Source organism: Salmo salar, chromosome ssa20 (assembly GCF_905237065.1).
Source record: "Salmo salar chromosome ssa20, Ssal_v3.1, whole genome shotgun sequence".
In the NCBI taxonomy this organism is placed as follows: Eukaryota; Metazoa; Chordata; class Actinopteri; order Salmoniformes; family Salmonidae; genus Salmo; species Salmo salar.
In genome coordinates, this window is record NC_059461.1 from 56,139,058 (window position 1) to 56,163,548 (window position 24,491).

Sequence of the window (24,491 nt, forward strand, 5' to 3'; positions counted from 1 at the left end):
TCTCGCCATAAACATGCATATCTGTTGCGCCTTTAACGCAATAATGCTCAATGGAAAAACAAATCGATATCTGGAAACCTACCATTTTACTAAGATCCATAGTCTCAGAAAAATGCAGGGTGGCTGTGAGATCAAAGACAAAGCGGGTCGCTGGCAATACTTCCGACACAATACTCTACAACTGGGAAATGAGAAATCTAGAAACGCTTTTGAAGGAAAGGGTGGTGGAGTGGGCCCGTTAACTCAACATGTGTCCCGATTTGGTATCAAATGCTCTCCTTCCGTGTCCATTCTACTCTCCCCGGTCTTACGTGCTCAGTTAACGGTGGGGGCTCCCAAACACAGCATCCGACTGTCAAGAAGCGGAACCGAACTCTCCAGAAAAGTACAGTCTACACACGGGAACGTGTACGGTACGCTGCTTCTCTGCATTTTCCGCATATGTTTCATACCATTTTAGATTGCTGTATTTAAAACGACATGACAGTTTCTAAGCATCGAGTATTTAATATCTGTCCGGGGCTTTTGTGTAAACAACAGCGTGCTCTCACTGAGACAATAGGTGCAGACCGGGGATGGCACAAACCCCCGCCCAAACTAACCTCGTTCCTCACCATGTAACAAATTATACAATCCTGATGAGAAAAAAAACGATCAAAGAAAAGATGAGAAGGCAAGACACCAGAGCAGCGTGGCTCGGACACACTACAAATAATCATGATGGTAAACAATGTAACTTTCCATCACCAGTATAACAAATCATCAGTGATTGGGTGACTGCTTACATGTGGCCATAACGTTACTCTCTGATGTAGGCCTATGTCAATGGGCCATATTGAAATATGACGTGCTATACGAAAAGTGTAGCCTACAGTAGCATAATTAAAGTAAGTCACTGTCAACATCAAAGATATGCTGTGACTCTACTGCAAAAAGGAGCCGTTTTCAGTCTTCAGCTATGCTGAGGCAATGTGGCTATAAACTTTAGCCGACAGAGTAATTGTAGGTAAATAGTGCCCCCCTCTGGATACTCTGAGACAGGTTTATATCAGAATCATGAAATGATTGCACTGTGGAACCTTCACAAAAGAAATCGAACAGCTCAGATAATTTCAGATAGCTATTCAAAGAGTAGGCTCCTTAATTATAGAAAAAGCACAAACAAGTCAATATTAGACCAAGCATATCATTCTTTAGCCTCATTTCGAATTGTTTGCACGTCATGCACGAAAAGCACATGAACAAATAAAGTTACTATTATTATAACTACTAGGGCCAACTGAAGAGCATAGTCCACAGTAATCATTATGTGACCCATTCTCCTGCTGGCAGACTGGCCGCTCCACAGAAACAGTCACTCTTCAGACAAAGCCTGCTCTCCACCACAGTCTCTTCACTTCCTGGTACTGTGTGGGTGGACCCACCGAGCACAGCTTTATGGAGAGGCTGCAATTCTCACATACACTACTCTAGGCCTCTGAGTATCATGTTTAAATTGTAGTCAGTTGTAGAATATTGATTGTTTACAAAACTTGAGTTTCTCTTTTCATCTGGGTCCCCATACATTGATTCCGCCTTGGTGATGGTGATGCCGAGCACACACACACACCAAGTTTCAAGGGTGAAAGTCCCCTCTGTCTCAATTCTGTGGGCAAAGTTCATATAATGGCCTTGAACACAGCTGAGACAAAACAGTTCCTGACCAAAAATCAACTTACTGGTAGGTCACGCCGGCATTTCATTGCGGAGTAGGCCCTTCTAGCCAATTGGCCAGACTCAGGGCATATCGCTACTGTGTGTGAGAACAGTATCCACTAAGCAATACTGGTTTTACTCAATAATAATATCAAGTCTGATAGAAATTAGATCTAAAATCACAAGTATTATTGTAATGATGAACTCAATAATACAAATGTAGGTCCTTGTGATGATGTAACCTAAGCATCCAATGTCCAATTAACTTTTTTCAGCTTGTAAAATATCTAATCCACTCCAAATTAAATGCCAGAGTTAATGCCATTGTGATCTCATCTCAGCACTTTGTTCCAATGGCTGACCTGCCACTCATGTCCAGGACTTTTTAATTTACAGCCGGTGCAATGAGGCCACAGGCCAGTGCCTGCTGTTTTTGCTGCCTCAGTGGTTTTAGTGGGCCAGGGCCGCTTTCGCTCTCCCTGTGCGTGTGTGTATGTAACTACCTCTCTCTGGTTATAATGACAGGGTACAAGCACAGGGTGGGTGTAACAACAAAGGCAGGAAGAGAAAAAAGGAAGAGCAAGAGTATTTGTAACAGACAGAGAGATTAGAGAGTCCACCCTGCTGTGCTGCTTGTGCCTAAGGGACATTCCACAGCTGCCAGGGCACCACAGTGCCCTGCTAAAGTGGGCAAAGGCGTTCTTAGTCAAACCAAGGTACATGATCTAAGAACTAAAAACTGTTAACATCATCCAAAAGTGTCAGAATGACTCTTACTCTCAAAAAGCAGAGGATTTCAACACCCACCATCTCAGATTGTTATGAAATTGTTTATGTTGTTAGAAACATAAGATTAGCATTCCTGCAACATCATTTAGTTCAAATTTAATTTATAGGATTCCTATAATATTCAATAAATATAGTACCTAACATCCAATTTGGACTAAACGGTTTTCTAACAATGAGTAAGACATGAGGAATCCAAAGAAATTGTCACCCACGGACCCCCAATCCCACCCCAACAACGAGTATATAGTATCAGTTCTCTATGTCTGACAAGCAGTATGGAACTGCAGATCAGAGTATTGTTTCTTCATTCCCAGTGAATTTGGTGATGTTTTTCTCCACTGTTCAGTGAAAGTCATTGAAGTTGTTAGGTTTGTGTCCCATCCTACATCCTGATATTACCAGGTTCTGGCCACTAGATGGTACTGATCCAGGTGATTACTCTTTTATTTTAAAGGCAGCTTTTGACAATTTCTTTGGATTCTTCATTGAATCGCTATGAATCCTATAAATTAAAAATGGCCAATTTGGGTGCAATCAATTAGCTTATTTTCTCAGAGATCTAATTATATTTCAACCAAATAATGTTGCAGGAATGCTAATCTTATCTGTTTGTAACAGAAACAATTTAAGATAGCGGGTGTTATGGCTTGCTGAAATGACATGGAACGACCCATACTGAATATCCAGAGGCAGCCTGCCTTGGAGAGCTGTGGGATGCAGGAGGCAGGCAGGAAGGATCTGGATCTAAATGTATGGCCTTAATTATGTAAGCCACACTGCTGTGTGGTGGAGTCGATCTCAGGATGTATCCCACAATAGAAAGCCCAGTCTGGGAGACCCAGGAGAGGTTCTAAAGTGGGGTGCCGGGCTGAACGGAAGTAGCCTTCCCACAGACGCAGCCATGTTTCTCTCATTTCAGACGACTATCCAGACAGACACTCTGTCATTGTAGCAGGCAGTACTTAGCTATGGTTTCTGACCACAACAGTGGTGTTCATCACCATAGTGCATTCCAGGGAAGATGGATGGAAAAACATCAACATGTAGTCTCGGCCTTCTAGCCTATTTCAGGAATAAATAGAAACTAATTAAACCAGGACTCTTTTATTGTTTCAAGACAAATAGTTTCTCAAGATGGTCACTGAGCTCATTTTTAACAACTGTGCCATTATGTTTCATGACCGATGAGAAACTGTTACGTAGCAGTACAACTGTGACTCCAGAGAGAGGCATGGTGTAACCGATGTGAAATGGCTAGTTAGTTAGCGGTGGCGCGCGCTAATAGTGATTCAATCGGGTGACGTCACTCGCTCTGCGACCTTAAGTAGTTGTTCCCCTTGCTCTGCAAGGGCCGCGGCTTTTGTGGCGTGATGGGTAACAATGCTTCGTGGGGTGTCAGTTGTTGATGTGCGCAGAGGGTCCCTGGTTCAAGCCCAGGTTGGGGCGAGGAGAGAGACGGAAGCTATACTGTTACAATGGCAGTCCTTCATAAACAACTACACCATAGATTAATTCCATCCACAAATAGAGAGAGCATTACTAATTTCAGGTCTCTAAACATGTCATTATATGTATGCTGTATGTGTTACCTGGTCTGGGTGAGGTATTTTTTATAACTCTGCAGACAAAATGATGGAGCGAGGACTCGGAGTCTGAACACACCCTTGTTGTTTACCCGACTCTCAGGCTTTAAGCCTCGCTGAGATAGGAGCCCTGGGACCCATAACTTCACCCGTACCACTATCAGTCTACTCTAGAGACTTGTTCTGTGTCAATGCATTTCTATACACCATAAAAAGACTGCATTTTGCCAACTCCTATGGTCATTTGTGTAACAGCACAAACAGATCTGGGACCAGGCCAGATTGTATTAGAGTGCTTGTGCCTGAACAGAGGAGCTGGAAGGAGGTCTTATAGCAGAGTCAAACTGGTGGTTTTGGGACAGTGGTGAAAGCCAGCAGATTCAGGCAGATCCAAGCCACAACAGATCAGATTAACTCGGGATGATCCCTGTATTAAAGCACAAACAAGATTTCACTGATTCCTCCCTGCGCAGCGGAACAGCTTTAGGACTGCTGTCAAAAATCTACCATAACAAAAACAACTGCCATAACCAGATTAGGAATCATATCCAATTTGAGCAATTTTGAGAGGAATGTGGTGTGATTGATTTTAGGTGAAAGCCTAAACTTGTCTATGTCACAGTCACAGCACACTACGACTACAAGAGACAGCAAAACTTTGCTCTCTGGATGAATCTTCAGTCCCACAAATGAGTGCTCAAAAGCTTACTGATTAATTTAGCAGTGGTCGTAGTAGAAGATGGGAAAAGCGGGTTGCAGCCACCGCTGAAAAATAAATCCAGCAGAGCATGGTAATTTAGAGGCTTGATTCATCTGACCTACTTTTTTGACTGGTCTGTGAAGAGGGGGGAGTGACCGCCAAGGAGAAAGTGTCTTGTCCACACAGCTCAGTAGCTTGCATGAAAAATGAGCATGCGTTTTTCTGGACTTCAGCTCTTGAGTAACAGCCTATCAGCTACATGGGATGGATAATTCATAGAACATCCAAACCATTAAAAAAGGGGAATCTGCAGTTGCTACATCCATTTTTGGATGTATACCCGTTGATTCTTGAAGAATATAACTTAGAAATGCCTCATGAGCTTAATTCAACTGTCCTACCCCATCAGAACCTAGAATATAAGCTTGTTTTACTCCAATGTTTGTAAACAAACACTATATAGCCTCAAAATATGAATTCTCCAGCCCCATCCCTCAGTTTCTTACAGAAACACTTTGTTTGAACTGCGGATTGCCCCTTTAATCCGCATCAACAAACAGTGCTGCTCAGTTCCACCATTTCTTCCTTCCTTACAATTTATTTCCCTGTATCAAAGCAACAATGATAGTCCCACCCAACTCTCTCACACACCCCAGTATGTAGGCTGATTGCACTTTCCAGAACCCATCACAATATCCCAGGTCAATAGTTCTAGTGCTGTGTCCAGGAGTCACTAATAGGCTTTTACTGCAGTTCGATACATGGTAGTGGTATTTATGGATAGTTCAGGCAGACACACAAAGCATTTTTGCCTACCTCTCTGAATAGTCCAGGCAAACACATACAGAATTTAGCCTCTCTCTCACCACAGTTGTGGGCGTCACCTCTCCTGAGATATGGTAAATCAGACCTGTTCTTATCAGGCGGAATTCCTCAAAAGGACTACATCTGTGCTCTTAGGACTGACCCATTTCAACAGATTTGTATCTTGCACTGAAGACCCAACACTGATGTCATGTCTCTATAATCTTTGCAATGTCAATTTTATGTGATGGCATATTTTCTCTCTGCTCCTACGTGTGCTAGGCTATTTGAGGCAGAGCCATCAAAAACTCATATCAGAGATGTTACCCCCTGCTAAGAATAGGGATGATGTTGGCTTGCTATTGTGTGGTGGTACTGTAGTACTGCATTGTACTACAAACATCGTAAACAATGCATTCATGTAAACACTCGCCGATTTAGGTCAAGTTGGCGCGCATGGATCATGAGCAATGTTCACAAAAAAATCCATGGATATTCGAACGTGCGAGGCAGCACAAATCAGTCAAGCAGATGAATCATGACATGTCCGCACGTTCACGCTGAAAGGATCATTGCCAATTTCAACGCAACGGACGGTTCCAACTCGAAGCTTTACCAGAACTATTATAATATCTTCACATTTTAGTCCCTTCTAATTCTGTAAACGAAATCCCGAATTCACCCAAGTTCCCACTAAACAAGTGTTTTACCTGACCGCGTTCAAAGTTCTCCTTTTCAAGTTCGAAACTGTTGGCACCACCGGTCCGACGAATCAGCGCTTTGTGAATTGGGTTCGGTACTTGCTGCATGGAACTCTTCACTCGGTCCATTGTGTCTCTTTAGAATTTCCACAGAAAAATAATATTTCTACAAAGTCATCGTCAAATTATTTCTACAATTTGACAATAATAGTCCATGCAGTCGACCAATTCAGGAGGTCATTTCGCCTGTCCACCGTGTCTCCCTCTGTAGGCGATGTCATGTTTTTAAGCTGGGTCCGTAACCAAGTAGGAGGTGGGATTTTACTAGTTGCGAAGTGGTCAATACCAGTTGGATGCGTTCATGTGCTTTGAATTCGTTGACAAACGCAGAGTGGCTTATGCCCAACAAGCTGTGTAGACCATAAACTAAAAGTATAGCTATCATGCTTGTAAACAAATGATAGGGTTCAGAAAATATATTAATAAATTGCTTTTCTTAAATAATGCATTGTTTTGCATTTAACTGCCAAAATGCTGTTATCAAGATAATTTTCTTAGTAGGTGGTAAGCTTGTGAGAGAAATGGGAGCTAATGATGATATAAGAGTTTCCCACTAGTAATTACCATTTGGAAGGCCATTCAAGTGGTTTTTTCCCAGTCCTATGTGGTAAATTCCCACTCCCCACTTGGTTATGAACACAGCATTAAGCCTGATGTACAGTGGGGTTGCTGGTTGTCAGCTGGAGGAGAATAGTTGGGTCAGGTTAAGTTTAAGTTTTTTCTTCTTCTGGTTATCTAGATCTCTAGCACCCTCTTGAGGCATGAAGCTTAAAGCATCAGACAAGCTCGATGCATATATTGATTTTATTAAAACATGTATGTATGGAAAAATACATATTTAAACATTTCAAGCAATGATTAGTCGAAAGAACAGATGACATTCAGTTGACCAAGATTTTTTTTAGACAGCCCTATCCTGGTGCCCTATTATTTGAAAATGATTGATTTTGATATTATGCTCAATTACGCATGGTTGAAGGCACATGATAGCGTTTGGGTTGTTAGTACAGACTTTATCACGATAATGTAAATATAGACAAGCCTGTAGGAAAAGTCCATGTTTATGACTGTAGGCCTACATTCAGTGTCTAATTGAGTTTTTGCTGCAATAGCCTACATAATAGACACAGAATGCCAGTGGCCTATTCATTTTTTATTCAGAGTAAACAATGAACTAAGGAACTAAATGAAAAATATGGTGGTTATAGTATAGTCTAATAATATGTGTGTAATATATGTTTTTATGGATATGGTTATAATATGTTATTATATACAATACCAGTCAAAAGTTTGGACACCTACTCATTCAGGGTTTTTTCTTTATTTTACTATTTCTACATTGTATGATATGAAATATGAAATAACACATATGGAGTCATGTAGTAACCAAAAAAGTGTTAAATAATTCCTTATATATTTTATATTTTATATTCTTCAAAGGAGCCACCCTTTGCCTTGATGACAGCTTTGCACACTCTTGGCATTCTCTCAATCAGCTTCACCTGGAATGCTTTTCCAACAGTCATGAAGGAGTTTCCACATATGCTGAGCACTTGTTGGCTGCTTTTCCTTCACTCTGCGGTCCAACTCATCCCAAACCATCTCAATTGGGTTGACATCAGGTGATTGTGGAGGCCAGGTCATCTGATGCAGCACTCCATCACTCTCCTTCTTGGTCAAATAGCCCTTACACAGACTGGAGGTGTGTTGGATCATTGTCCTGTTGAAAAAAAAATGATAGTCCCACTAAGCGCAAACCAGATGGGATGGCATATCGCTGCAGAATGCTGTCGTAGCCATGCTGGTTAAGTGTGCCTTGAATTCTAAATAAATCACAGAAACTGTCACCAGCAAAGCCCCCCCACACCATCACACCTCCTCCATGCTTCACGGTGGGAACCACACATGCGGAGATCATCCATTCACCTACTCTGCATGTCACAAAGACACGGCGGTTGGAACCACAAATCTCAAATTTGGAATCATCAGACCAAAGGACAGATGTCCACCAGTCTAATGTCCATTGCTCATGTTTCTTGGCCCAAGCAAGTCACTTCTTATTATTGGTGTCCTTTAGTAGTAGTTTCTTTGCAACAATTTGACCATGAAGGCCTGATTCAAGCAATCTCCTCTGAACTGTTGATGTTGAGATGTCTCTGTTACTTGAGCTCTGTGAAGCATTTATTTGGGCTGCAATTTCTGAGGTTGGTAACTCTAATGAACTTATACTCTGCAGCAGAGCTAACTCTGGGTCTTCCTTTCCTGTGTCGGTCCTCATGAGAGCCAGTTTCATCATAGCGCTTGATGGTTTTTGCGACTGCACTTGAAGAAACTTGAAGCTAAGTAGTAACATTAACATGATGCCTTCTAATTGTAGTTGCTGTACTCATAATATACAGGAGAATAATCGCCTTACGGCGCAATCGTTAGGCAAGGGTAATTTCAGTGTAGGAAAGGATGAAACAGTGTCTGTGCCACCAGTAAGTACAGATGGTAGTATAAATCCCCTCGCACAGTTCCCGCAGCCGGATAACTTTCTCATGGCTTCTGGAGGGAAATGCTGTAGCAATGCTCAAACGGTGTCACTCATTCAGCCGACAGAAACTTTCAACCAGTTCTCCCCATTAAACAGCGAGTCGGAGTCAGAGGCCGAGACTTCTCTGGTCTCTACTCCTCCCGTTACGGGGTCTGAGATGCCGAAGCCTCCCACCATTAGCTCTGACAAATTGAAAACCCTAGTCATTGGCGACTCCATTACCTGCAGTATTAGACTTAAAACGAATCATCCAGCGATCATACACTGTTTACCAGGGGGCAGGGCTACCGACGTTAAGGCTAATCTGAAGATGGTGCTGGCTAAAGCTAAAACTGGCGAGTGTAGAGAGTATAGGGATATTGTTATCCACGTCTGCACCAACGATGTTAGGATGAAACAGTCAGAGGTCACCAAGCGCAACATACCTTCAGCGTGTAAATCAGCTAGAAAGATGTGTCGGCATCGAGTAATTGTCTCTGGCCCCCTCCCAGTTAGGGGGAGTGATGAGCTATACAGCAGAGTCTCACAACTCAATTACTGGTTGAAAACTGTTTTCTGCCCCTCCCAAAAGATAGAATTTGTAGATTTCTTGGACTCACCCACAAACAGGACCAAGCCTGGCCTGTTGAGGAGTGACAGACTCCATCTTAGCTGTTAGCCAGCCTGCCAGCTTAGTGGAGTCTGCCACTAGCACAGTCAGGGTAGTCAGCTTAGCTATCCCCATTGAGACCGTGTCTGTGCCTCGACCTAAATTGGGCAAAACTAAACATGGCGGTGTTCGCCTTAGCAATCTCACTGGAATAAAGACCTCCTCCATTCCTGCCATAATTGAAAGAGATTGTGATACCTCACATCTCAAAATAGGGCAACTTAATGTTAGATCCCTCACTTCCAAGGCAGTTATAGTCAATGAACTAATCACTGATCATAATCTTGATGTGATTGGCCTGACTGAAACATGGCTTAAGCCTGATGAATTTACTGTGTTAAATGAGGCCTCACCTCCTGGTTACACTAGTGACCATATCCCCCGTGCATCCCGCAAAGGCGGAGGTGTTGCTAACATTTATGAAAGCAAATTTCAATTTGAGCTTCTAGTCATGAAATCTATGCAGCCTACTCAATCACTTTTTATAGCTACTGTTTACAGGCCTCCTGGGCCATATACAACGTTCCTCACTGAGTTCCCTGAATTCCTATCAGACCTTGTAGTCATGGCAGATAATATTCACATTTTTGGTGACTTTAATATTCACATGGAAAAGTCCACAGACCCTCTCCAAAAGGCTTTCGGAGCCATCATCAACTCAGTGGGTTTTGTCCAACATGTCTCCGGACCTACTCACTGCCACAGTCATACTCTGGACCTAGTTTTGTCCCGTGGAATAAATGTTGTGTATTTTAATGTTTTTTCTCATAATCCTGGACTATCGTACCACCATTTTATTACATTTGCAATCACAACAAATAATCTGCTTAGACCCCAACCTAGGATCATCAAAAGCTGTGCTATAAATTCTCGGACAACCCAAAGATTCCTAGATGCCCTTCCTGACTCCCTCCGCCTACCCAAGGAAGTGAGAGTACAAAAATTAGTTAACCACCTAACTGAGGAACTCATTTTAACCTTGAGTAATACCCTAGATGAAGTCGCACCCCTAAAAACAAAAAAACATTTGTCATAAGAAACTAGCTCCCTGGTATACAGAAAATACCCGAGCTCTGAAGCAAGCTTCCAGAAAATTGGAACGGAAATGGCTCCACACCAAACTGTAAGTCTTCCGACTAGCTTGGAAAGACAGTACCGTGCAGTATCGAAGAGCCCTCACTGCTGCTCGATCATCCTATTTTTCTAACTTAATTGAGAAAAATAAGAACAATCCAACATTTATTTTTGATACTGTCGCAAAGCTAACTAAAAAGCAGCATTCCCCAAGGATGGCTTTCACTTCAGCAGTGATAAATTCATGAACTTCTTTGAGGAAAAGATCATGATGATTAGAAAGCAAATTACGGACTCCTCTTTAAATCTCCGTATTCCTCCAAAGCTCAGTTGTCCTGAGTCTGCACAACTCTGCCAGGACCTAGGATCAAGGGAGACACTCAAGTGTTTTAGTACTATATCTCTTGACACAATGATATCTCTTTCTCTCTTTCTTTCTTTCTTTCTCTCTCGGAGGACCTGAGCCCTAGGACCATGCCTCAGGACTACCTGGCCTGATGACTCCTTGCTGTCCCCAGTCCACCTGGCCGTGCTGCTGCTCCAGTTTCAATTGTTCTGCCTGACCTGTTCACCGGATGTGCTATCTGTCCCAGACCTGCTGTTTTCAACTCTCTAGAGACAGCAGGAGCGGTAGAGATACTCTGAATGAACGGCTATGAAAAGCCAACTGACATTTACTCCTGAGGTGCTCACCTGTTGCACCCTCGACATCCACTGTGATTATTATTATTTACCCTGCTGGTCATCTATGAACATTTGAACATCTTGGCCATGTTCTGTTATAATCTCCACCCGGCACAGCCAGAAGAGGACTGGCCATCACTCATAGCCTGGTTTCTCTCTAGGTTTCTTCCTAGGTTCTGGCCTTTCTAGAGAGTTTTTCCTAGTCACTGTGCTTCTACACCTGCATTGCTTGCTGTTTGGGGTTTTAGGCTGGGTTTCTGTACAGCACTTTGAGATATCAGCTGATGTTTTTATTAGGGCTTTATAAATAAATTTGATTTCATTCAAAGTTCTTGAAATTTTGCGTATTGACTGACCTTCATGTCTTAAGTAATGATGGACTGTTGTTTTTCTTTGCTTATTTGAGCTATTCTTGCCATAATATGGACTTGGTCTTTTTCCAAATAGGTCTATCTTCTGTATACCACCCATACCTTGTCACAACATAACTGATTCGCTCAAACGCATTAAGAAGGAAAGAAATTCCACAAATTAACTTTTAACGGGGCACACCTGCATTCCAGGTGACTACCTCATGAAGGTGGTTGAGAGAATGCCAAGAGTGTACAAAGCTGTCATCAAGGCAAAGGGTGGCTTCTTTGAAGAATCTAAAATCTAAAATATATTTTGATTTGTTTAACACATCTTTGGTTAATACTTGATTCCATAAGTGTTATTTCATAGTTTTGATGTCTTCACTATTATTCTACAATGTAGAAAATAGTACAAATAAAGAAAAACCCTTGAATGAGTATCTGTGTCCAAAGGTTTGACTGGTACTGTAGGTAACAGGAGCTTGCATGTCACCAGTCCACTCCTGTGGGCATTGAATTAGATCATTTCCATGGTTTCTGCTGGCCCTCTCATATTTGATAGCTGGCAACAGGCTGGTTTTCTGTACAGTACTTTGACAGTAGTGCTGACAGGCAGTGCCTATCTTACTGTCTTGTTTGTCAACTGGGATTGAATCTCCAGGAATGTGCTGTATGTTTACTTATTCTCTCATGTGAAGAAATCTCATATCCTCTTATTGAGGGAAGATGGGTTGTGACCTGACCAGAAAAAACTCTGGCCAATAGTAAGGCTAGGCTATATCTATGACCTGACAAGAGCAAACTCCTGGCCCTAGGCCACCTCCATCTGATATGCATCTTCATTATCAGGCAGAGCCATGTTGATGCATTAGGTAATATGCCATGATGTAGAATAAAATAGTGTGTGTGTGTGTGTGTGTGTGTGTGTGTGTGTGTGTGTGTGTGTGTGTGTGTGTGTAACAGTGGGTGTGTCCATAATCTTAAAAATACCTAACAGAAATCGAATCGCAAGATTTAATGGACATTGATCTGGGTTTGCAAACATTCAAGGAGTGGGACACAAACCCGGACGCTTAAAATAAATCCCGCTACGCCCTCCGACGAACTATCAAACAGGCAAAGCTTTAACACAGGACTAAGATTGAATCCTACTTCACCAGTTCTGACGCTCATCGGATGTGGCAGGGCTTGCAAACTATCACGGATTACAAAGGGAAACCCAGCCGCAAGCTTCCCAGTGACGCAAGCCTGCCACAGGAGCTAAATGCCTTTTATGCTAGATTCGAAGCAAGCAACACTGAACCATGCGTGAGAGCATCAGCTGTTCCGGACGACAGTGTGATTATGCTCTTCATAGCCAATGTGAGTAAGACCTTTAAACAGGTTAACATTCACAGGACGCATACTCAGAGCATGCGCTGACCAGCTGGCAAGTGTCAACCTCTCCCTGACCCAGTCTGTAGTACCTACATATTTTAAGTAGGCCACCAAAGGGACTACCCTTTGGTGGCCTATAACCTGTCTAAATTACTATTTACACTCACATCCGTAGCCATGCAATGCTTTGAAAGTCTGGTCATGACTCACATCAACACCATCATCCCAGACACCCTGGACCCACTTCAATTCGCATACCACCCCAAAAAGTTAACAGATAACGCAATCTCTATTGCACTCCACACTGGCCTTTACCACTTGGACAAAATTAACACCTATGTGAGAATGCTGTTCATTGACTACAGCTCAGCATTCAACAGCATAGTGCCCTCCATGCTCATCTCTAAGCTAAGGACCCTGGGACTGAACACCTCCCTTTGCAACTGGATCCTGGACTTCCTGATGGGCCGCACCCAGGTGGTGAGGGTAGGCAACAACACATCCGCCACGCTAGTGCCCTTCTGCACAACTCCAACACCATCATTAAGTTTGCAGAAAACATGATGGTGGTAGGCCTGATCATTGACGATGATGAGAAAGTGTATAGGGATGAAGTCAGTGTGGTGCCAGGACAACAACCTCTCCCTCAACATCAGCAGGACAAAGGTGCTGATCGTTGACTACAGGAAACAGAGGGCCAAGCACACCCCATTCAGATCGACAGGGCTGTAGTAGAGCGGGTTGAGAGCTTCAAGTTTGCCGGTGTCCACCTCACTAAGGATCTATCATGGTCCAAACACACCAACACATGACAATGCCTCTTCCCCCTGAGGAGGCTGAAAAGATTTGGCATGGGCCCTCAGATCTTCAAAAAGTTCTACAGCTGCACCACTGAGAGCATCTTGACTGGCTGCATCACTGCTTGGTATGGCAACTGCTTGGCATCCGACTGCAAGGCGCTACAGAGGGTTCTGTGTACGCCCCAATACATCACTGGGGCCAAGCTCCCAGCCATTCAGGACCTCTATACAGGCAGTGTCAGAGGAAGGCCCTAAAAATGGTCAAAGACTCCAGCCACCCAAGTCATAGTGTTCTCTCTGCTACCACATGGCAAGCGGTACCGATGCACCAAGTCTGGAACCAACAGGACCCTAAACAGCTTCTATCCCCAAGCCATAAGACTTCTAAATAGTTAGATAAATAGTTAACCAAATAGCTACCCGGACTATCAGCATTGACCCTTTTGCACAATCTTTTTTGACTCATCACATACGCTGCTGCTACTGTTTACTATCTGTCCCTTTATTCCTAGTTATATGTACTGTGCATTTGGAAAGTATTCAGACCCCTTCCCTTTTTCCACATTTTGTTATGTTACAGCCTTACTCTAAAATTGTTGAAATTCACTTTTTCCCTCATCAATCTACACACAATACTAAATAATGCCAAATCGAAAACAGGTTTTTAGAAATTTTAGCAAATGTATTTTATTGAACCTTTATTTAACTAGGCAAGTCAGTTAAGAACAAATTCTTATTTACAATGACGGCCTACACCGGCCAAACCCGGACGATGCTAGGCCAATTGTGCGCCGCCCTATGGGACTCCCAATCACGGCCAGTTGTGATACAGCCTGGATTCGAACCAGGGTGTCTTTAGTGACGCCTTTAGCACTGAGATGCAGTGCCTTGGACCGCTGCGCCACTAATTAAGGTAGTTAGCCACAGCTATAAGATCAGAATAGATAAAGGTTACACAAAATATCTCACCCTGCTGATTGAGCCTGCCAACCAATATTTGTTTTCTCCAGTGCTTGACTTGGGCAGGAGCTCACCGGAACTGAGTACCAGTACCTAAAATGTTTTACTGGTTCAGTTCCTGCACCTCCGATAAAATATTGGTTTAAAACTATTGCAGAGTTCCTGCACCTAAATATAAACAGTACCGGCACACAAAATGAGTACCGGCACCAATTTCAGTCCACGTCAAGCACTGGTTTGCTCAATAGAACCAAGCTTACAAATGCATGCTATATCAGTGTTTATTGGTCAGTGTAACCCTCTGCAAGACTAAAAAGATAGGCCCATAATAACACATACTGTATATAATTGGATCACTCCCTCTCTATTGTAGTTTCTTCATCCCCCTCACTTCCTCTCATACCCAAGGATTATCATCTCATATCCAATTTGATATAATGAACCATGTAAATCATTATGTTTATGTCATTTATGAGGTTAAAATATCCAGATATTCATCATTCGCATAATAACTACCATTGACAGTAAAATAATAGGTTATGTGATGACGTCGGTTCAAAGATGATGGGGAGGATGGAGAAAACAGACAGACCAACCACTAGGAAAAGAGAATGGGTGTTAAAACCTCGCGAGAATATTAGTATATTGGAAGAGTAGGCACACTGCAAGTTTGGAGTTGCAAGAAAAGACATATCCAAAAAGTAACAACAACTAAAGATGTCCGGACGGTCAGGTCGCGCGGAGACACGAAGTCGTGCTAAAGATGATATTAAAAAGGTGCTGGCAGCAATTGAAAAAGTGCGTAAATGGTAAGTAAAACCGCGGGGATTATGTAAATGAAATGTAAACATCTGCAACGCCACACATCAAACTTCACTCGTAAAATATTAGAAGGGTTGGTGAGTGATTGAAACAACAACCAATAGAGAGACTGGGCTGCCGAAGCCCGGTATTGCTATGGGCGGGACTAACGGAATTTTTCACAATCTGTCAAAATGGCTACACTTGTCCATATGTTGTTACAATATTACGCATTCTGATATAACTGTGACCCACATTGAAAATATCCATCGTCCATCTGAGCAGTTTCCCTCGGCGACTTTCAGGAATATTTGTCAGAAATGCACGTATAAATAAAATAGTATCACACAGGCTATTTACATAGCCTAGCACTATGCATAGCCACCAGTAAATGAGCCAACGCCAGCAGAATCTTTGGTTCATGCTTTTTATTACTGAATGTAGTAAATCTATTCTCTGTTCTGTTACATTTCATTTTCAGGGAGAAGAAGTGGGTAACAGTGGGAGACACATCCCTACGAATATTCAAGTGGGTGCCTGTGACAGACACTAAACAGGTATGTTATCTTATAATACTGTGTCTGGCCATTATATGGTTCATGAATTTAATGAGTTTGTGTATGGAACTACGCTGGCTCTATTTTTCTCTCTCTCCTCTCTTTCAGATATACCGGAGCAAATCCATAACTGGAGAGGTTCGAGGTCTAAAAGATGTGGTGTTGGAAAACACCAGCTCTACCTTGGATTTCCAAGGTGAGGCACTGACTGACTATGAGCAGCACAAGCAGCACTGTATTTGGAGCAGGTTTTAGAGCGCCGCAATACTCTATATAACAGGGTTTGGGGCAAGTCCGTGGAAATGTTTAAATGTAATTTCAATTTACCTGCTGAATTGAAAATGATATTGATCTGAAACCGTTCAAGACCGCTCCTGTTCTCTTCAACGCAGATGAATGCAGCAACCAGAGTTTCCTGTCTGATATCTACCAGCCCAAAATGGACAGCAGCAGCTCCAGCTCCCAGCATGCCAGTGAGGCAGTCAGTCCTCTTCCCCACACCACAACCCTCCGCACGACCGAAGACGCTCAACCACCCATGCTGGGCCAGGAGAGTGTGGACGGTACAGTTGGCCTAGCATACTACACCATCACACAGCACCCATGTAGGGCGAGGAGCTTTTCCAGACCGTGTAACCTGACTAGGAAAAACTCTGGGCCCAAGCTATTATGTCACTCATGTAACTGAGGTATACTCTATTGGCTAAATTACAGTTTATATCTCAATGCCTTTTAAGTGTTTCACTCAGTCTATCACTCTATATGCAGAACCGTCCCAGCCAGCACATGAAGTTGCTGATGAGCCTCCAACATTGATCAAAGAGGACCTGGTTTTGCCCCTTGGTGTCCGAGTAAAAGATCCATGCACAGAGGTAAGTCGTTTTCTATATTAATAAAGGATATTAAATGTTATTGATAACAGCTCTTAATAATAACATGAAAGAAATCACCATAGTCAATTTATTTAAATACCAATATTTCTAACAGGAAGAAGAGGGATCAGGAGCCCCTCCACTGAAGAAAGTTTGCACTGAAAAAAAGGCTGTACTGAGATAACTAGTTGATTGGATGGACATACATGCAACCCATGCACTAGCTTTATTGAAGGCTTCAAATGGGACATAAGAATAACTGCCAAAATAATAGAAACACTTGAGTAAATGAGGGATACAAAGTATATTGAAAGCAGGTGCTTCCATACAGGTGTGGTTCCTGAGTTAATTAAGCAATTAACATCCCATCATGCTTAGGGTCATGTATAAGAATGCTGGGGCAGGCCATTATTATGGCTACCATGGAAATGCCCCCTTAGTACTGTATGAGAACACCAAATGATGCAATTTCTTGTGGCAGAATGGTGTTGCCGCCCTCCAATAGAGTTCCAGACACTTGTGGAATCTGTGCCAAGGTGCATTGAAGCTGTTCTGGCTCGTGGTGGCCCAACGCCCTATTAAGACACTTTATGTTGGTGTTTACTTCATTTTGGCAGTTATTTGTAAATAGATTATTATAAAATATGCCTTTCTGTTGATCAAGTTATTACAAATGGAATACATTTAAAAAGAACGTTGAAGTTATTGTTTTTTTAAAATACTAATTTACTTTCTCAGCTTTGAAAAGGAATCTTAAGCCGTTTAATGCGTTACACTGTACATAAAGTCGTGCTCACAGAAAGTGCCTATCGCTCTGAAATATACACTATTTATTTTCTGTCAGGCAAGTGTCTCATATTATGCTATTTGTATAAATTGCACAGATATAAATAATTATGGCCCCTATTCAATCAAATCAGTTTGTTAATCCTGAGGGATGAAGTGGAGCACATCTTAATTCATGTTCGGTTGAGTTTCTTTTGTTTCACACTGTTAGCGCTGTTTTGTTAAATACATTTATCCAAGCAGCACAAGAAGTATGAGGGGAAACTTATTCCGGTCACTGGATTTGATTGAATATTGGCTGAAGTTTTTTTAAATCATTTTTTACATTTGTACTTTGCTTTGCAAATCAGATTAGAAAACTGTTTGTCATGTCTATCATTTTTGATATACTGTATCTTGCTTGTTCAATTTTCATAGGGCATTGAAAGTGAATGGTGAACGAGGTTGAAAGGTAGTTCAAGACCTTGGTGTAAATACACTTGTATTGTAATTCAGAGAATGTTTCTTATGGTCAGGTGGGTCATGCTCTCAAGTGCTTATTTTTGTGCTGTAAAAGTGATGCACATGCTGGAATATACGCTGCTCCATAGCAAAATCCGGTTGTAGATATTGTGTTTTCTGTTTGCAGTGTTTTGCATCTTTTGACTCCCATACTCTCAAATAATTGGGCAAAATATTTTTCACTATATTGGATGACCACTTGACCTGGTTGCATGTTATCAACACTGTTTCATGGAAATTATTGGATTGCAAATCCATGGCCTTGAGCCCTCAATCTATACATAGAAGGCTTGGGCTGTGACTGACCATAAGTCTCCAGACTTAGCACTGTGGGTTTTTAACAAGTCCATGAAATAAACTCCTGGCACCTGATAGACATGATATAATTATTCTTGGTTGAATGTTAAAATCCATGGGAAGTAAGTAACTCCTATCACTGTAGGAAATTTAATTTCATTATAAATTCTTGTGAAAATGTGATTTTAGTGTTTTCGTTATTTGTAAAGAATACTATTTTCCTGTCGTACTAAACATTTTCATGAGAAATATTTAATTGCTTGTTATTGAATGTAAGGGATAGTTCACTCAAAATAAAACTAAGTGGATTATAGGGGAATAAGGTGACTTTTCAAAATTGTAATGCATACAATGTCCTCAGACAGGGACACTGAATCTAAATGCAACGGGACATTATGTAAAAATAAATTTACTTTTCTCTTTCTAGAAGGGGCCCAACAATGTCAATATATTTGACAGTTATGGAGGTGCCCAGCCCACCCAAGCAATAGAGCAGTGGTTCCCAACCTTTTCGGTTACTGTACCACCAAATGAATTTTGCTCTGCCAGGAGTATCCCTGAAGTACCCCCATATGTGCATTTTACCAGTAGGCCTATGGTCTCATGAGTCTTCTCAAGTACCCCCTGTGGAAAGGCCAAGTACCCCCAGGGGTCCTAGTCTCCTGGTTGGGAACCACTGCAATAGAGCCCCACAGCGGATGCATCATAAAACCTAGCGGTCAAACAGGGAAATATTTCCCCAACTTTTTTTTCACAATTTTTTCCATAGGGCATTTTAGAACCACTTCAAACAAGGTCTGTGTCTCATGTAGGCTTTCCCTGGCGTGACGTTTTGATAACCATGTAAACTCTGTCAGACAAGGTGACTTTTAACAATATATTTGGCTCTATTTTCTCTCCGATTCAAAAATGCTAATTAGCATCAAAGTAGACATGCAAGACTACAAGCTCCTGCACTTCATTTCTTGCTGACACCTTTGCTGTCAGCTAGCTAGCTACTAGCAACCTTGATCCAAAACAAAATATATATTGAACATTTTAATTTACTGTTCCATATTTTATATAACTAATATTTGTTGTCTTATTTATGCATCTGGTCTTGTGTCGTGTACAGAATACTATTCTAGTAGCAGTCAGATATTTACAATGTGCCATGAATACTAGGCAATTTTTTTGCAAAGAAGCTAGCTAGCCAGCTACGTAAATGAATACTAGCAACATACCCTTATTTTACAAGATCCTCTTCTCCTTCAGCCAGTGGAGGTCTATATTTAATCCCTTAACATTTCTGCCAACTATATGAACGAGGAGAAATCTATTTCAATTCATGGTGTCAGAATGCACTGCTGTATTAAAGCAATTCAGAACTAACAGCGAGATTAATTAATTGCAGAATGTATACATAATCATGAATGAATAAGCAAATTTGTTTGACAAGAATGCACCTAGTCACCCATCAATCACGTCAAACAACTGAACAACAATTACATTGTTTTAAAGAAATGAACAATGCATACATAAGCCTTTTATACATAACATATAAACATCTTACTTAAAGTAAACATTAAACAATTTATTAATCAATGCCACAACCCTGGGACATCGAAGATCACCATATGAATGAGTATTACTATCAGAGAGCACACAGATTCTTCTGCTTTTCCATTTTAGAAATTAGACCAGCAAAAATAACACAACGTTAAAGAGCGTATTGGGATTTTTGGTGGGTGAGAAACAACTGGATGCGTAAGGTAGGTTTATTATAAAATACTAGGTCAACTCCGGCAGAATGAGAAACAAAACAAGGAATCCATGCCTAAACACAGCTATATCAACATCCTTCTTGTCAATGGAATGTTGCTGCTGTCAATTGTGAGCAGAATATTCACCACTGCATTCAGTCTGAACCCCTGAATTAGCAGGACAGAATTACACAGGTGAAAAAAGGTAACAAAAACAGTACACAACACTTTTAAACCTTTTTTTTTTTATAAATAGTTTTTTTTTATTGAATATTTAAAACATACAATATACTTCAAGGGAAGCAGCTCAACAACTACATAACATTAGTCATCTAACAGACTCCCATCCAGAACGACACACAGAAGCAACCAGGGTCAATGGCCAGCTCAAGGGCACGTCGACAGATCTTCCACAAAGTCAAAAACGGGGACCCGAACCAACGATCCATCAGCCACCGGCCCAAGTTCTCAACCGCCGTCCAAGATCCCCCTCCCCACAGTTACCCAAGAGCTGCCCCGCAACCATCCGAGACCCCCCCCTCCTCCGAGAAAATACAATTTTAAAATAATAATAATTCCATCCCCCCTCCCCAATAACCAGGAAAAAGAACAAAAGAGAAATAAGAGAAAGACAAAGGAAAAACAGAAAACAATGCAAAAAGAAAAGACATCAAGGACAACAAAAAATCATAACAGCAAGGCAAACTGAATATGTTTGAGTGCATGTATGGCACTATTCACATGTGTGTGTGTCCATGTATGTGCACATGTGTGCATTTGAATGAGAGTGTGTATATGCATGTGTACAAACACCTGCACGGCATCAGCTTCAGGCAAACGGGCATTAGCTGTAAAAACCCTGCCCCTCAGTGTCATTCAAACTTACTTTTTGTTATGTTTTATTTGGACTTTTTACACTTCTATCTTTGACCGCCATTCTATCCCCCGCCCAGCAACTCCACTCCCACTTGTTTCCAATTCCACATCCTAACCCTCAGCTTCCCTCAGCCCATCCCACCTATCTCTGCTGGCCACTTTTAAACATGTTACTTTGTCTAGATTTTATCAAATCAGGAGAAGAACAAGTTAAGGAAGCAGCATAGGGAAAATGGGTGAAGGTAGGGTGGGTTTATAGAGATAAGATGGAGAGTTCCAAAATGTTCAAAGTTGAGGGACCACGGGGCATAAAAGGCAGTGTGGAATAAGGGGTAGCTAGAGGAATGGTTGGCCATGGAATAAACATTTAACTTGCTTGTCATGGTGCTGGTGTGTTTCTGCACCCCTTCTAAGTCATTGTCACAAATATCCGGCCCATGTCCGGTCATACTCGGGGTTTCAGCGTGTCCCTCAACGTCATTCAAATTGTGAACATCGAGTGTCTGTGAATCATAACATTAAAGTTATCGGGATTTGACTTTAACATTAATCTGAAGACTGTTATTTATCTAATTAACTAACTATGCTTAATTGTTACCCAATTCAATGAATCATGTAACAATTAACTCATTAGGATCTGGGGCACCACGAGAGCAGTTCTTTAAAGAGTTACCATCTCCCGACTTAAACTCTAAAAGGTCTTTACCAATCACATCTGTAAACAGTCAAGTTATTAATCATAACCTCGTATCATATCATCATTCTGAACAGTCGTAACCTCCTTGAATCTGCAAAAACCAGAACCTTATGATTCAGTACTACACAAATTGGTTAAATTATTGATTTACTAGCTAATTAAATGGGAACACAGGATAAACACATACACTCTGCACCGGTTATTGACTGGAGACTTATTACTCTGAAAACAGGTCCCTAGCGGAATGACAACAACATGGATGGTTGTTAAAGAAGAGATGGAGAGAGAGGGACAGAGACACTTAACATTGCCACATTCAGAAGCTTCTCTCACCTACAGTAACCATTGTCGTGACTTTACTTTCATTAATCTGATGACTGTTATTTATTTAATCAACTAACTACGTTTAATTGTTACCCAATTAAATTAATCATGCAACAATTAACTCATTAGGATTTGTGGCACCACGGAAGAGGTTGTTTAAAGAGTTACCATCTCCTGAATTAAACTCTAAAGGTCTTTACCTATCACATCCATTAAACAGTCTACGTATTAATCATTACCTCTTATCATATCATCATTCTGAACAGTCGTAACCTCATGCATCTGGAAAAAAAACAGCCTCACTCATGATTCAATACTACACAAATTGGTTTAATTATTTATTTACTAGCTAACTAAATAATAACACAGACTAAAAATACACCCTTTACATGAGACAAAGGTCCCTAGTGGACTGACAAAATATGGCGGCTTATACACAACAAACGAAGAAGGGTGGGGAGGAGAGAGAGAGAGAAAAAGGGACACTTATCATGGATACATTTTACAACTATTCTCACATTAATCATATATTTTGCACACGAACCACTACCTGTTTGGAATATGAAATCTGTCACGACTCCCGCCAAAGTTGGTCCCTCTCCTTATACGGGCGGTGTTCGGCGGTCGACGTCACCGGTCTTCTAGCCATCGCCGCTCCACCTTTTGTTTTCCATTTGTTTTGTCTTGTTTTCCCGCACACCTGGTTCACATTCCCTCATCAGACTGAATGTATATTACCCTCTGTTTCCCCCATGTCTGTGTGTGGAAATGTTTGTTGTTACGTGTATGTGCACGTCAGACTGGTTTGTGCCGGGTTATGTCAACCCATATTTTTTTTGTGTTCTTAGTGCTGTGTGTGTTTGTTCGCCATAATAAAGGGCTCCGTTTGCTACCCAATTCTGCTCTCCTGCGCCTGACTTCCCTGCAGCCAGTTATGCATACGTTACAAAATCATTAATGTATTTACATGTGAGTGCCTTTGTTCGCCATTTATCTCTGTCGGAACCAGGCCTTCTTAGGAAGGATGTGGGTTGGCCTTTCAGCAGCACGCTTGCAAGGCTCTGATTGTCCGAAATGGTCCGGATCCGTCTCTTCTACTGTTCTTCACTCTGGAAGATAGCTTTGGTGATGAGCAAGATTCCCATTGGTGATGAGCATAGTAGGATAGTCTCACTTAGATTCGCTTTTCTCGATATATGACTTAGGACAGCTAATCAGTTGTACCAGTGATTGTCTGAGGTGAGCATCTCGCCTCTTCCTAATCGTGTTGATAGTCAGGATTTAAACCACTTTAGACGTGGGTTGCAACTCCCCGTCTTTCCTGGTCTAATGTTAATTTCGTTATCAGGCCTTTTTATGCACTCTGACCGAAGGGGACGGCTCCTTCTGACTGACACACTCTCCAACCTCACTCGGGGCATGGCTACCTACTTATGCACAGTTTATAGGAGATAGATTCTCTTATACCTCCTAAAATCACATTCAAATTTTAACAAAAATACTTTCATCATTTATCATATTATATGCACTGTAAGGGTGTTTAACTGGCGGCAGAGAAGTCAGACGCAGGAGAGAAATAACTGTTTCCAACGGCGCATTTTATTTACAAAAACCCACCGGAAAACATAATAATAAAAATCAATGGGTAACATAACCCGACGCACACCAGTACAGACATACACTTACAATAAACAATCACCGACAAGGACATGAGGGGAAACAGGGTTAAATACACAACATGTAATTGATGGGATTGGAACCAGGTGTGATGGAAGACAAGACAAAACCAATGGAAAATGAAAAATGGATCAGTGATGGCTAGAAGGTCGGTGACGTCAACCGCCGAACACCGCCCGAACAAGGAGGGAACAACTTCGGCGGAAGTTGTGACATGCACAATGTATTGGATGGAAACTTGACAGATGAAGGGGATATGCTTTCCAAGTTACAGGATTCCGTCCATACAGTTTTTAATGACATCACAAAATGAAAAACAATATTACATTTCTTTTCCATAGCTCCCCACTGAGCATTCCCCACATTGTTATGTTAGAAATATTGTTCCTGTATTCAATTTTGACCATGTGAGAGTTTAGGCGGGAAAACTGTCTGTGAAGATGCTTCTTTGAAGATAGGCTAGCCAGCCGTATCTATGGTTCCCCAGTGAGGTGATGAGAGTAGCGTAATATGATGGTTTGAGCAGAGTAACAGGTTGGTCCTACTTAAATTCGCTTTTGAAGATACTTAACTTAGGACAGCTAATCAGCCGGTCC

General features: G+C 41.7%; 2 protein-coding genes across 6 annotated transcripts in view; one reads left to right on the forward strand and one right to left on the reverse strand.

The window, feature by feature from the left end:
- Window positions 1-6,586, reverse strand: part of LOC106580873 (huntingtin-interacting protein 1) — a 40,200-nt gene extending 33,614 nt beyond the window's left edge. For 2 of the 3 annotated variants that reach the window (XM_014162394.2, XM_014162391.2), the window contains exon 1: window positions 6,282-6,586. In XM_014162394.2, coding sequence (XP_014017869.1) covers window positions 6,282-6,401 — 120 coding nt within the window. In that variant the 5' untranslated portion in view covers window positions 6,402-6,586. Of the gene's footprint in view, window positions 1-82; window positions 361-6,281 lie in introns of those variants that run through there. The other variant, XM_014162393.2, reaches the window with a different exon arrangement.
- Window positions 137-18,830, forward strand: LOC106580880 (B-cell CLL/lymphoma 7 protein family member B-B). Of its 3 annotated transcripts, none has more exons than XR_006760979.1 (6): window positions 137-413; window positions 16,048-16,123; window positions 16,232-16,319; window positions 16,516-16,812; window positions 16,892-16,995; window positions 17,111-18,830. XR_006760979.1 is itself a non-coding variant. In XM_014162404.2 (6 exons), exons 1-6 carry the CDS (start codon window positions 271-273, stop codon window positions 17,177-17,179), a joined length of 651 nt encoding a protein of 216 aa, XP_014017879.1. In that variant the 5' UTR covers window positions 137-270; the 3' UTR covers window positions 17,180-18,762. The 3 variants fall into 3 exon arrangements, 2 of the variants coding, with proteins under 2 accessions (XP_014017879.1, XP_014017880.1); XM_014162404.2 differs by having other exon boundaries at window positions 16,516-16,686; window positions 17,111-18,762; XM_014162405.2 differs by lacking the exon at window positions 137-413 and adding an exon at window positions 15,324-15,574 and having other exon boundaries at window positions 16,516-16,686; window positions 17,111-18,762.
- Window positions 18,831-24,491: the final 5,661 nt, after the last annotated feature.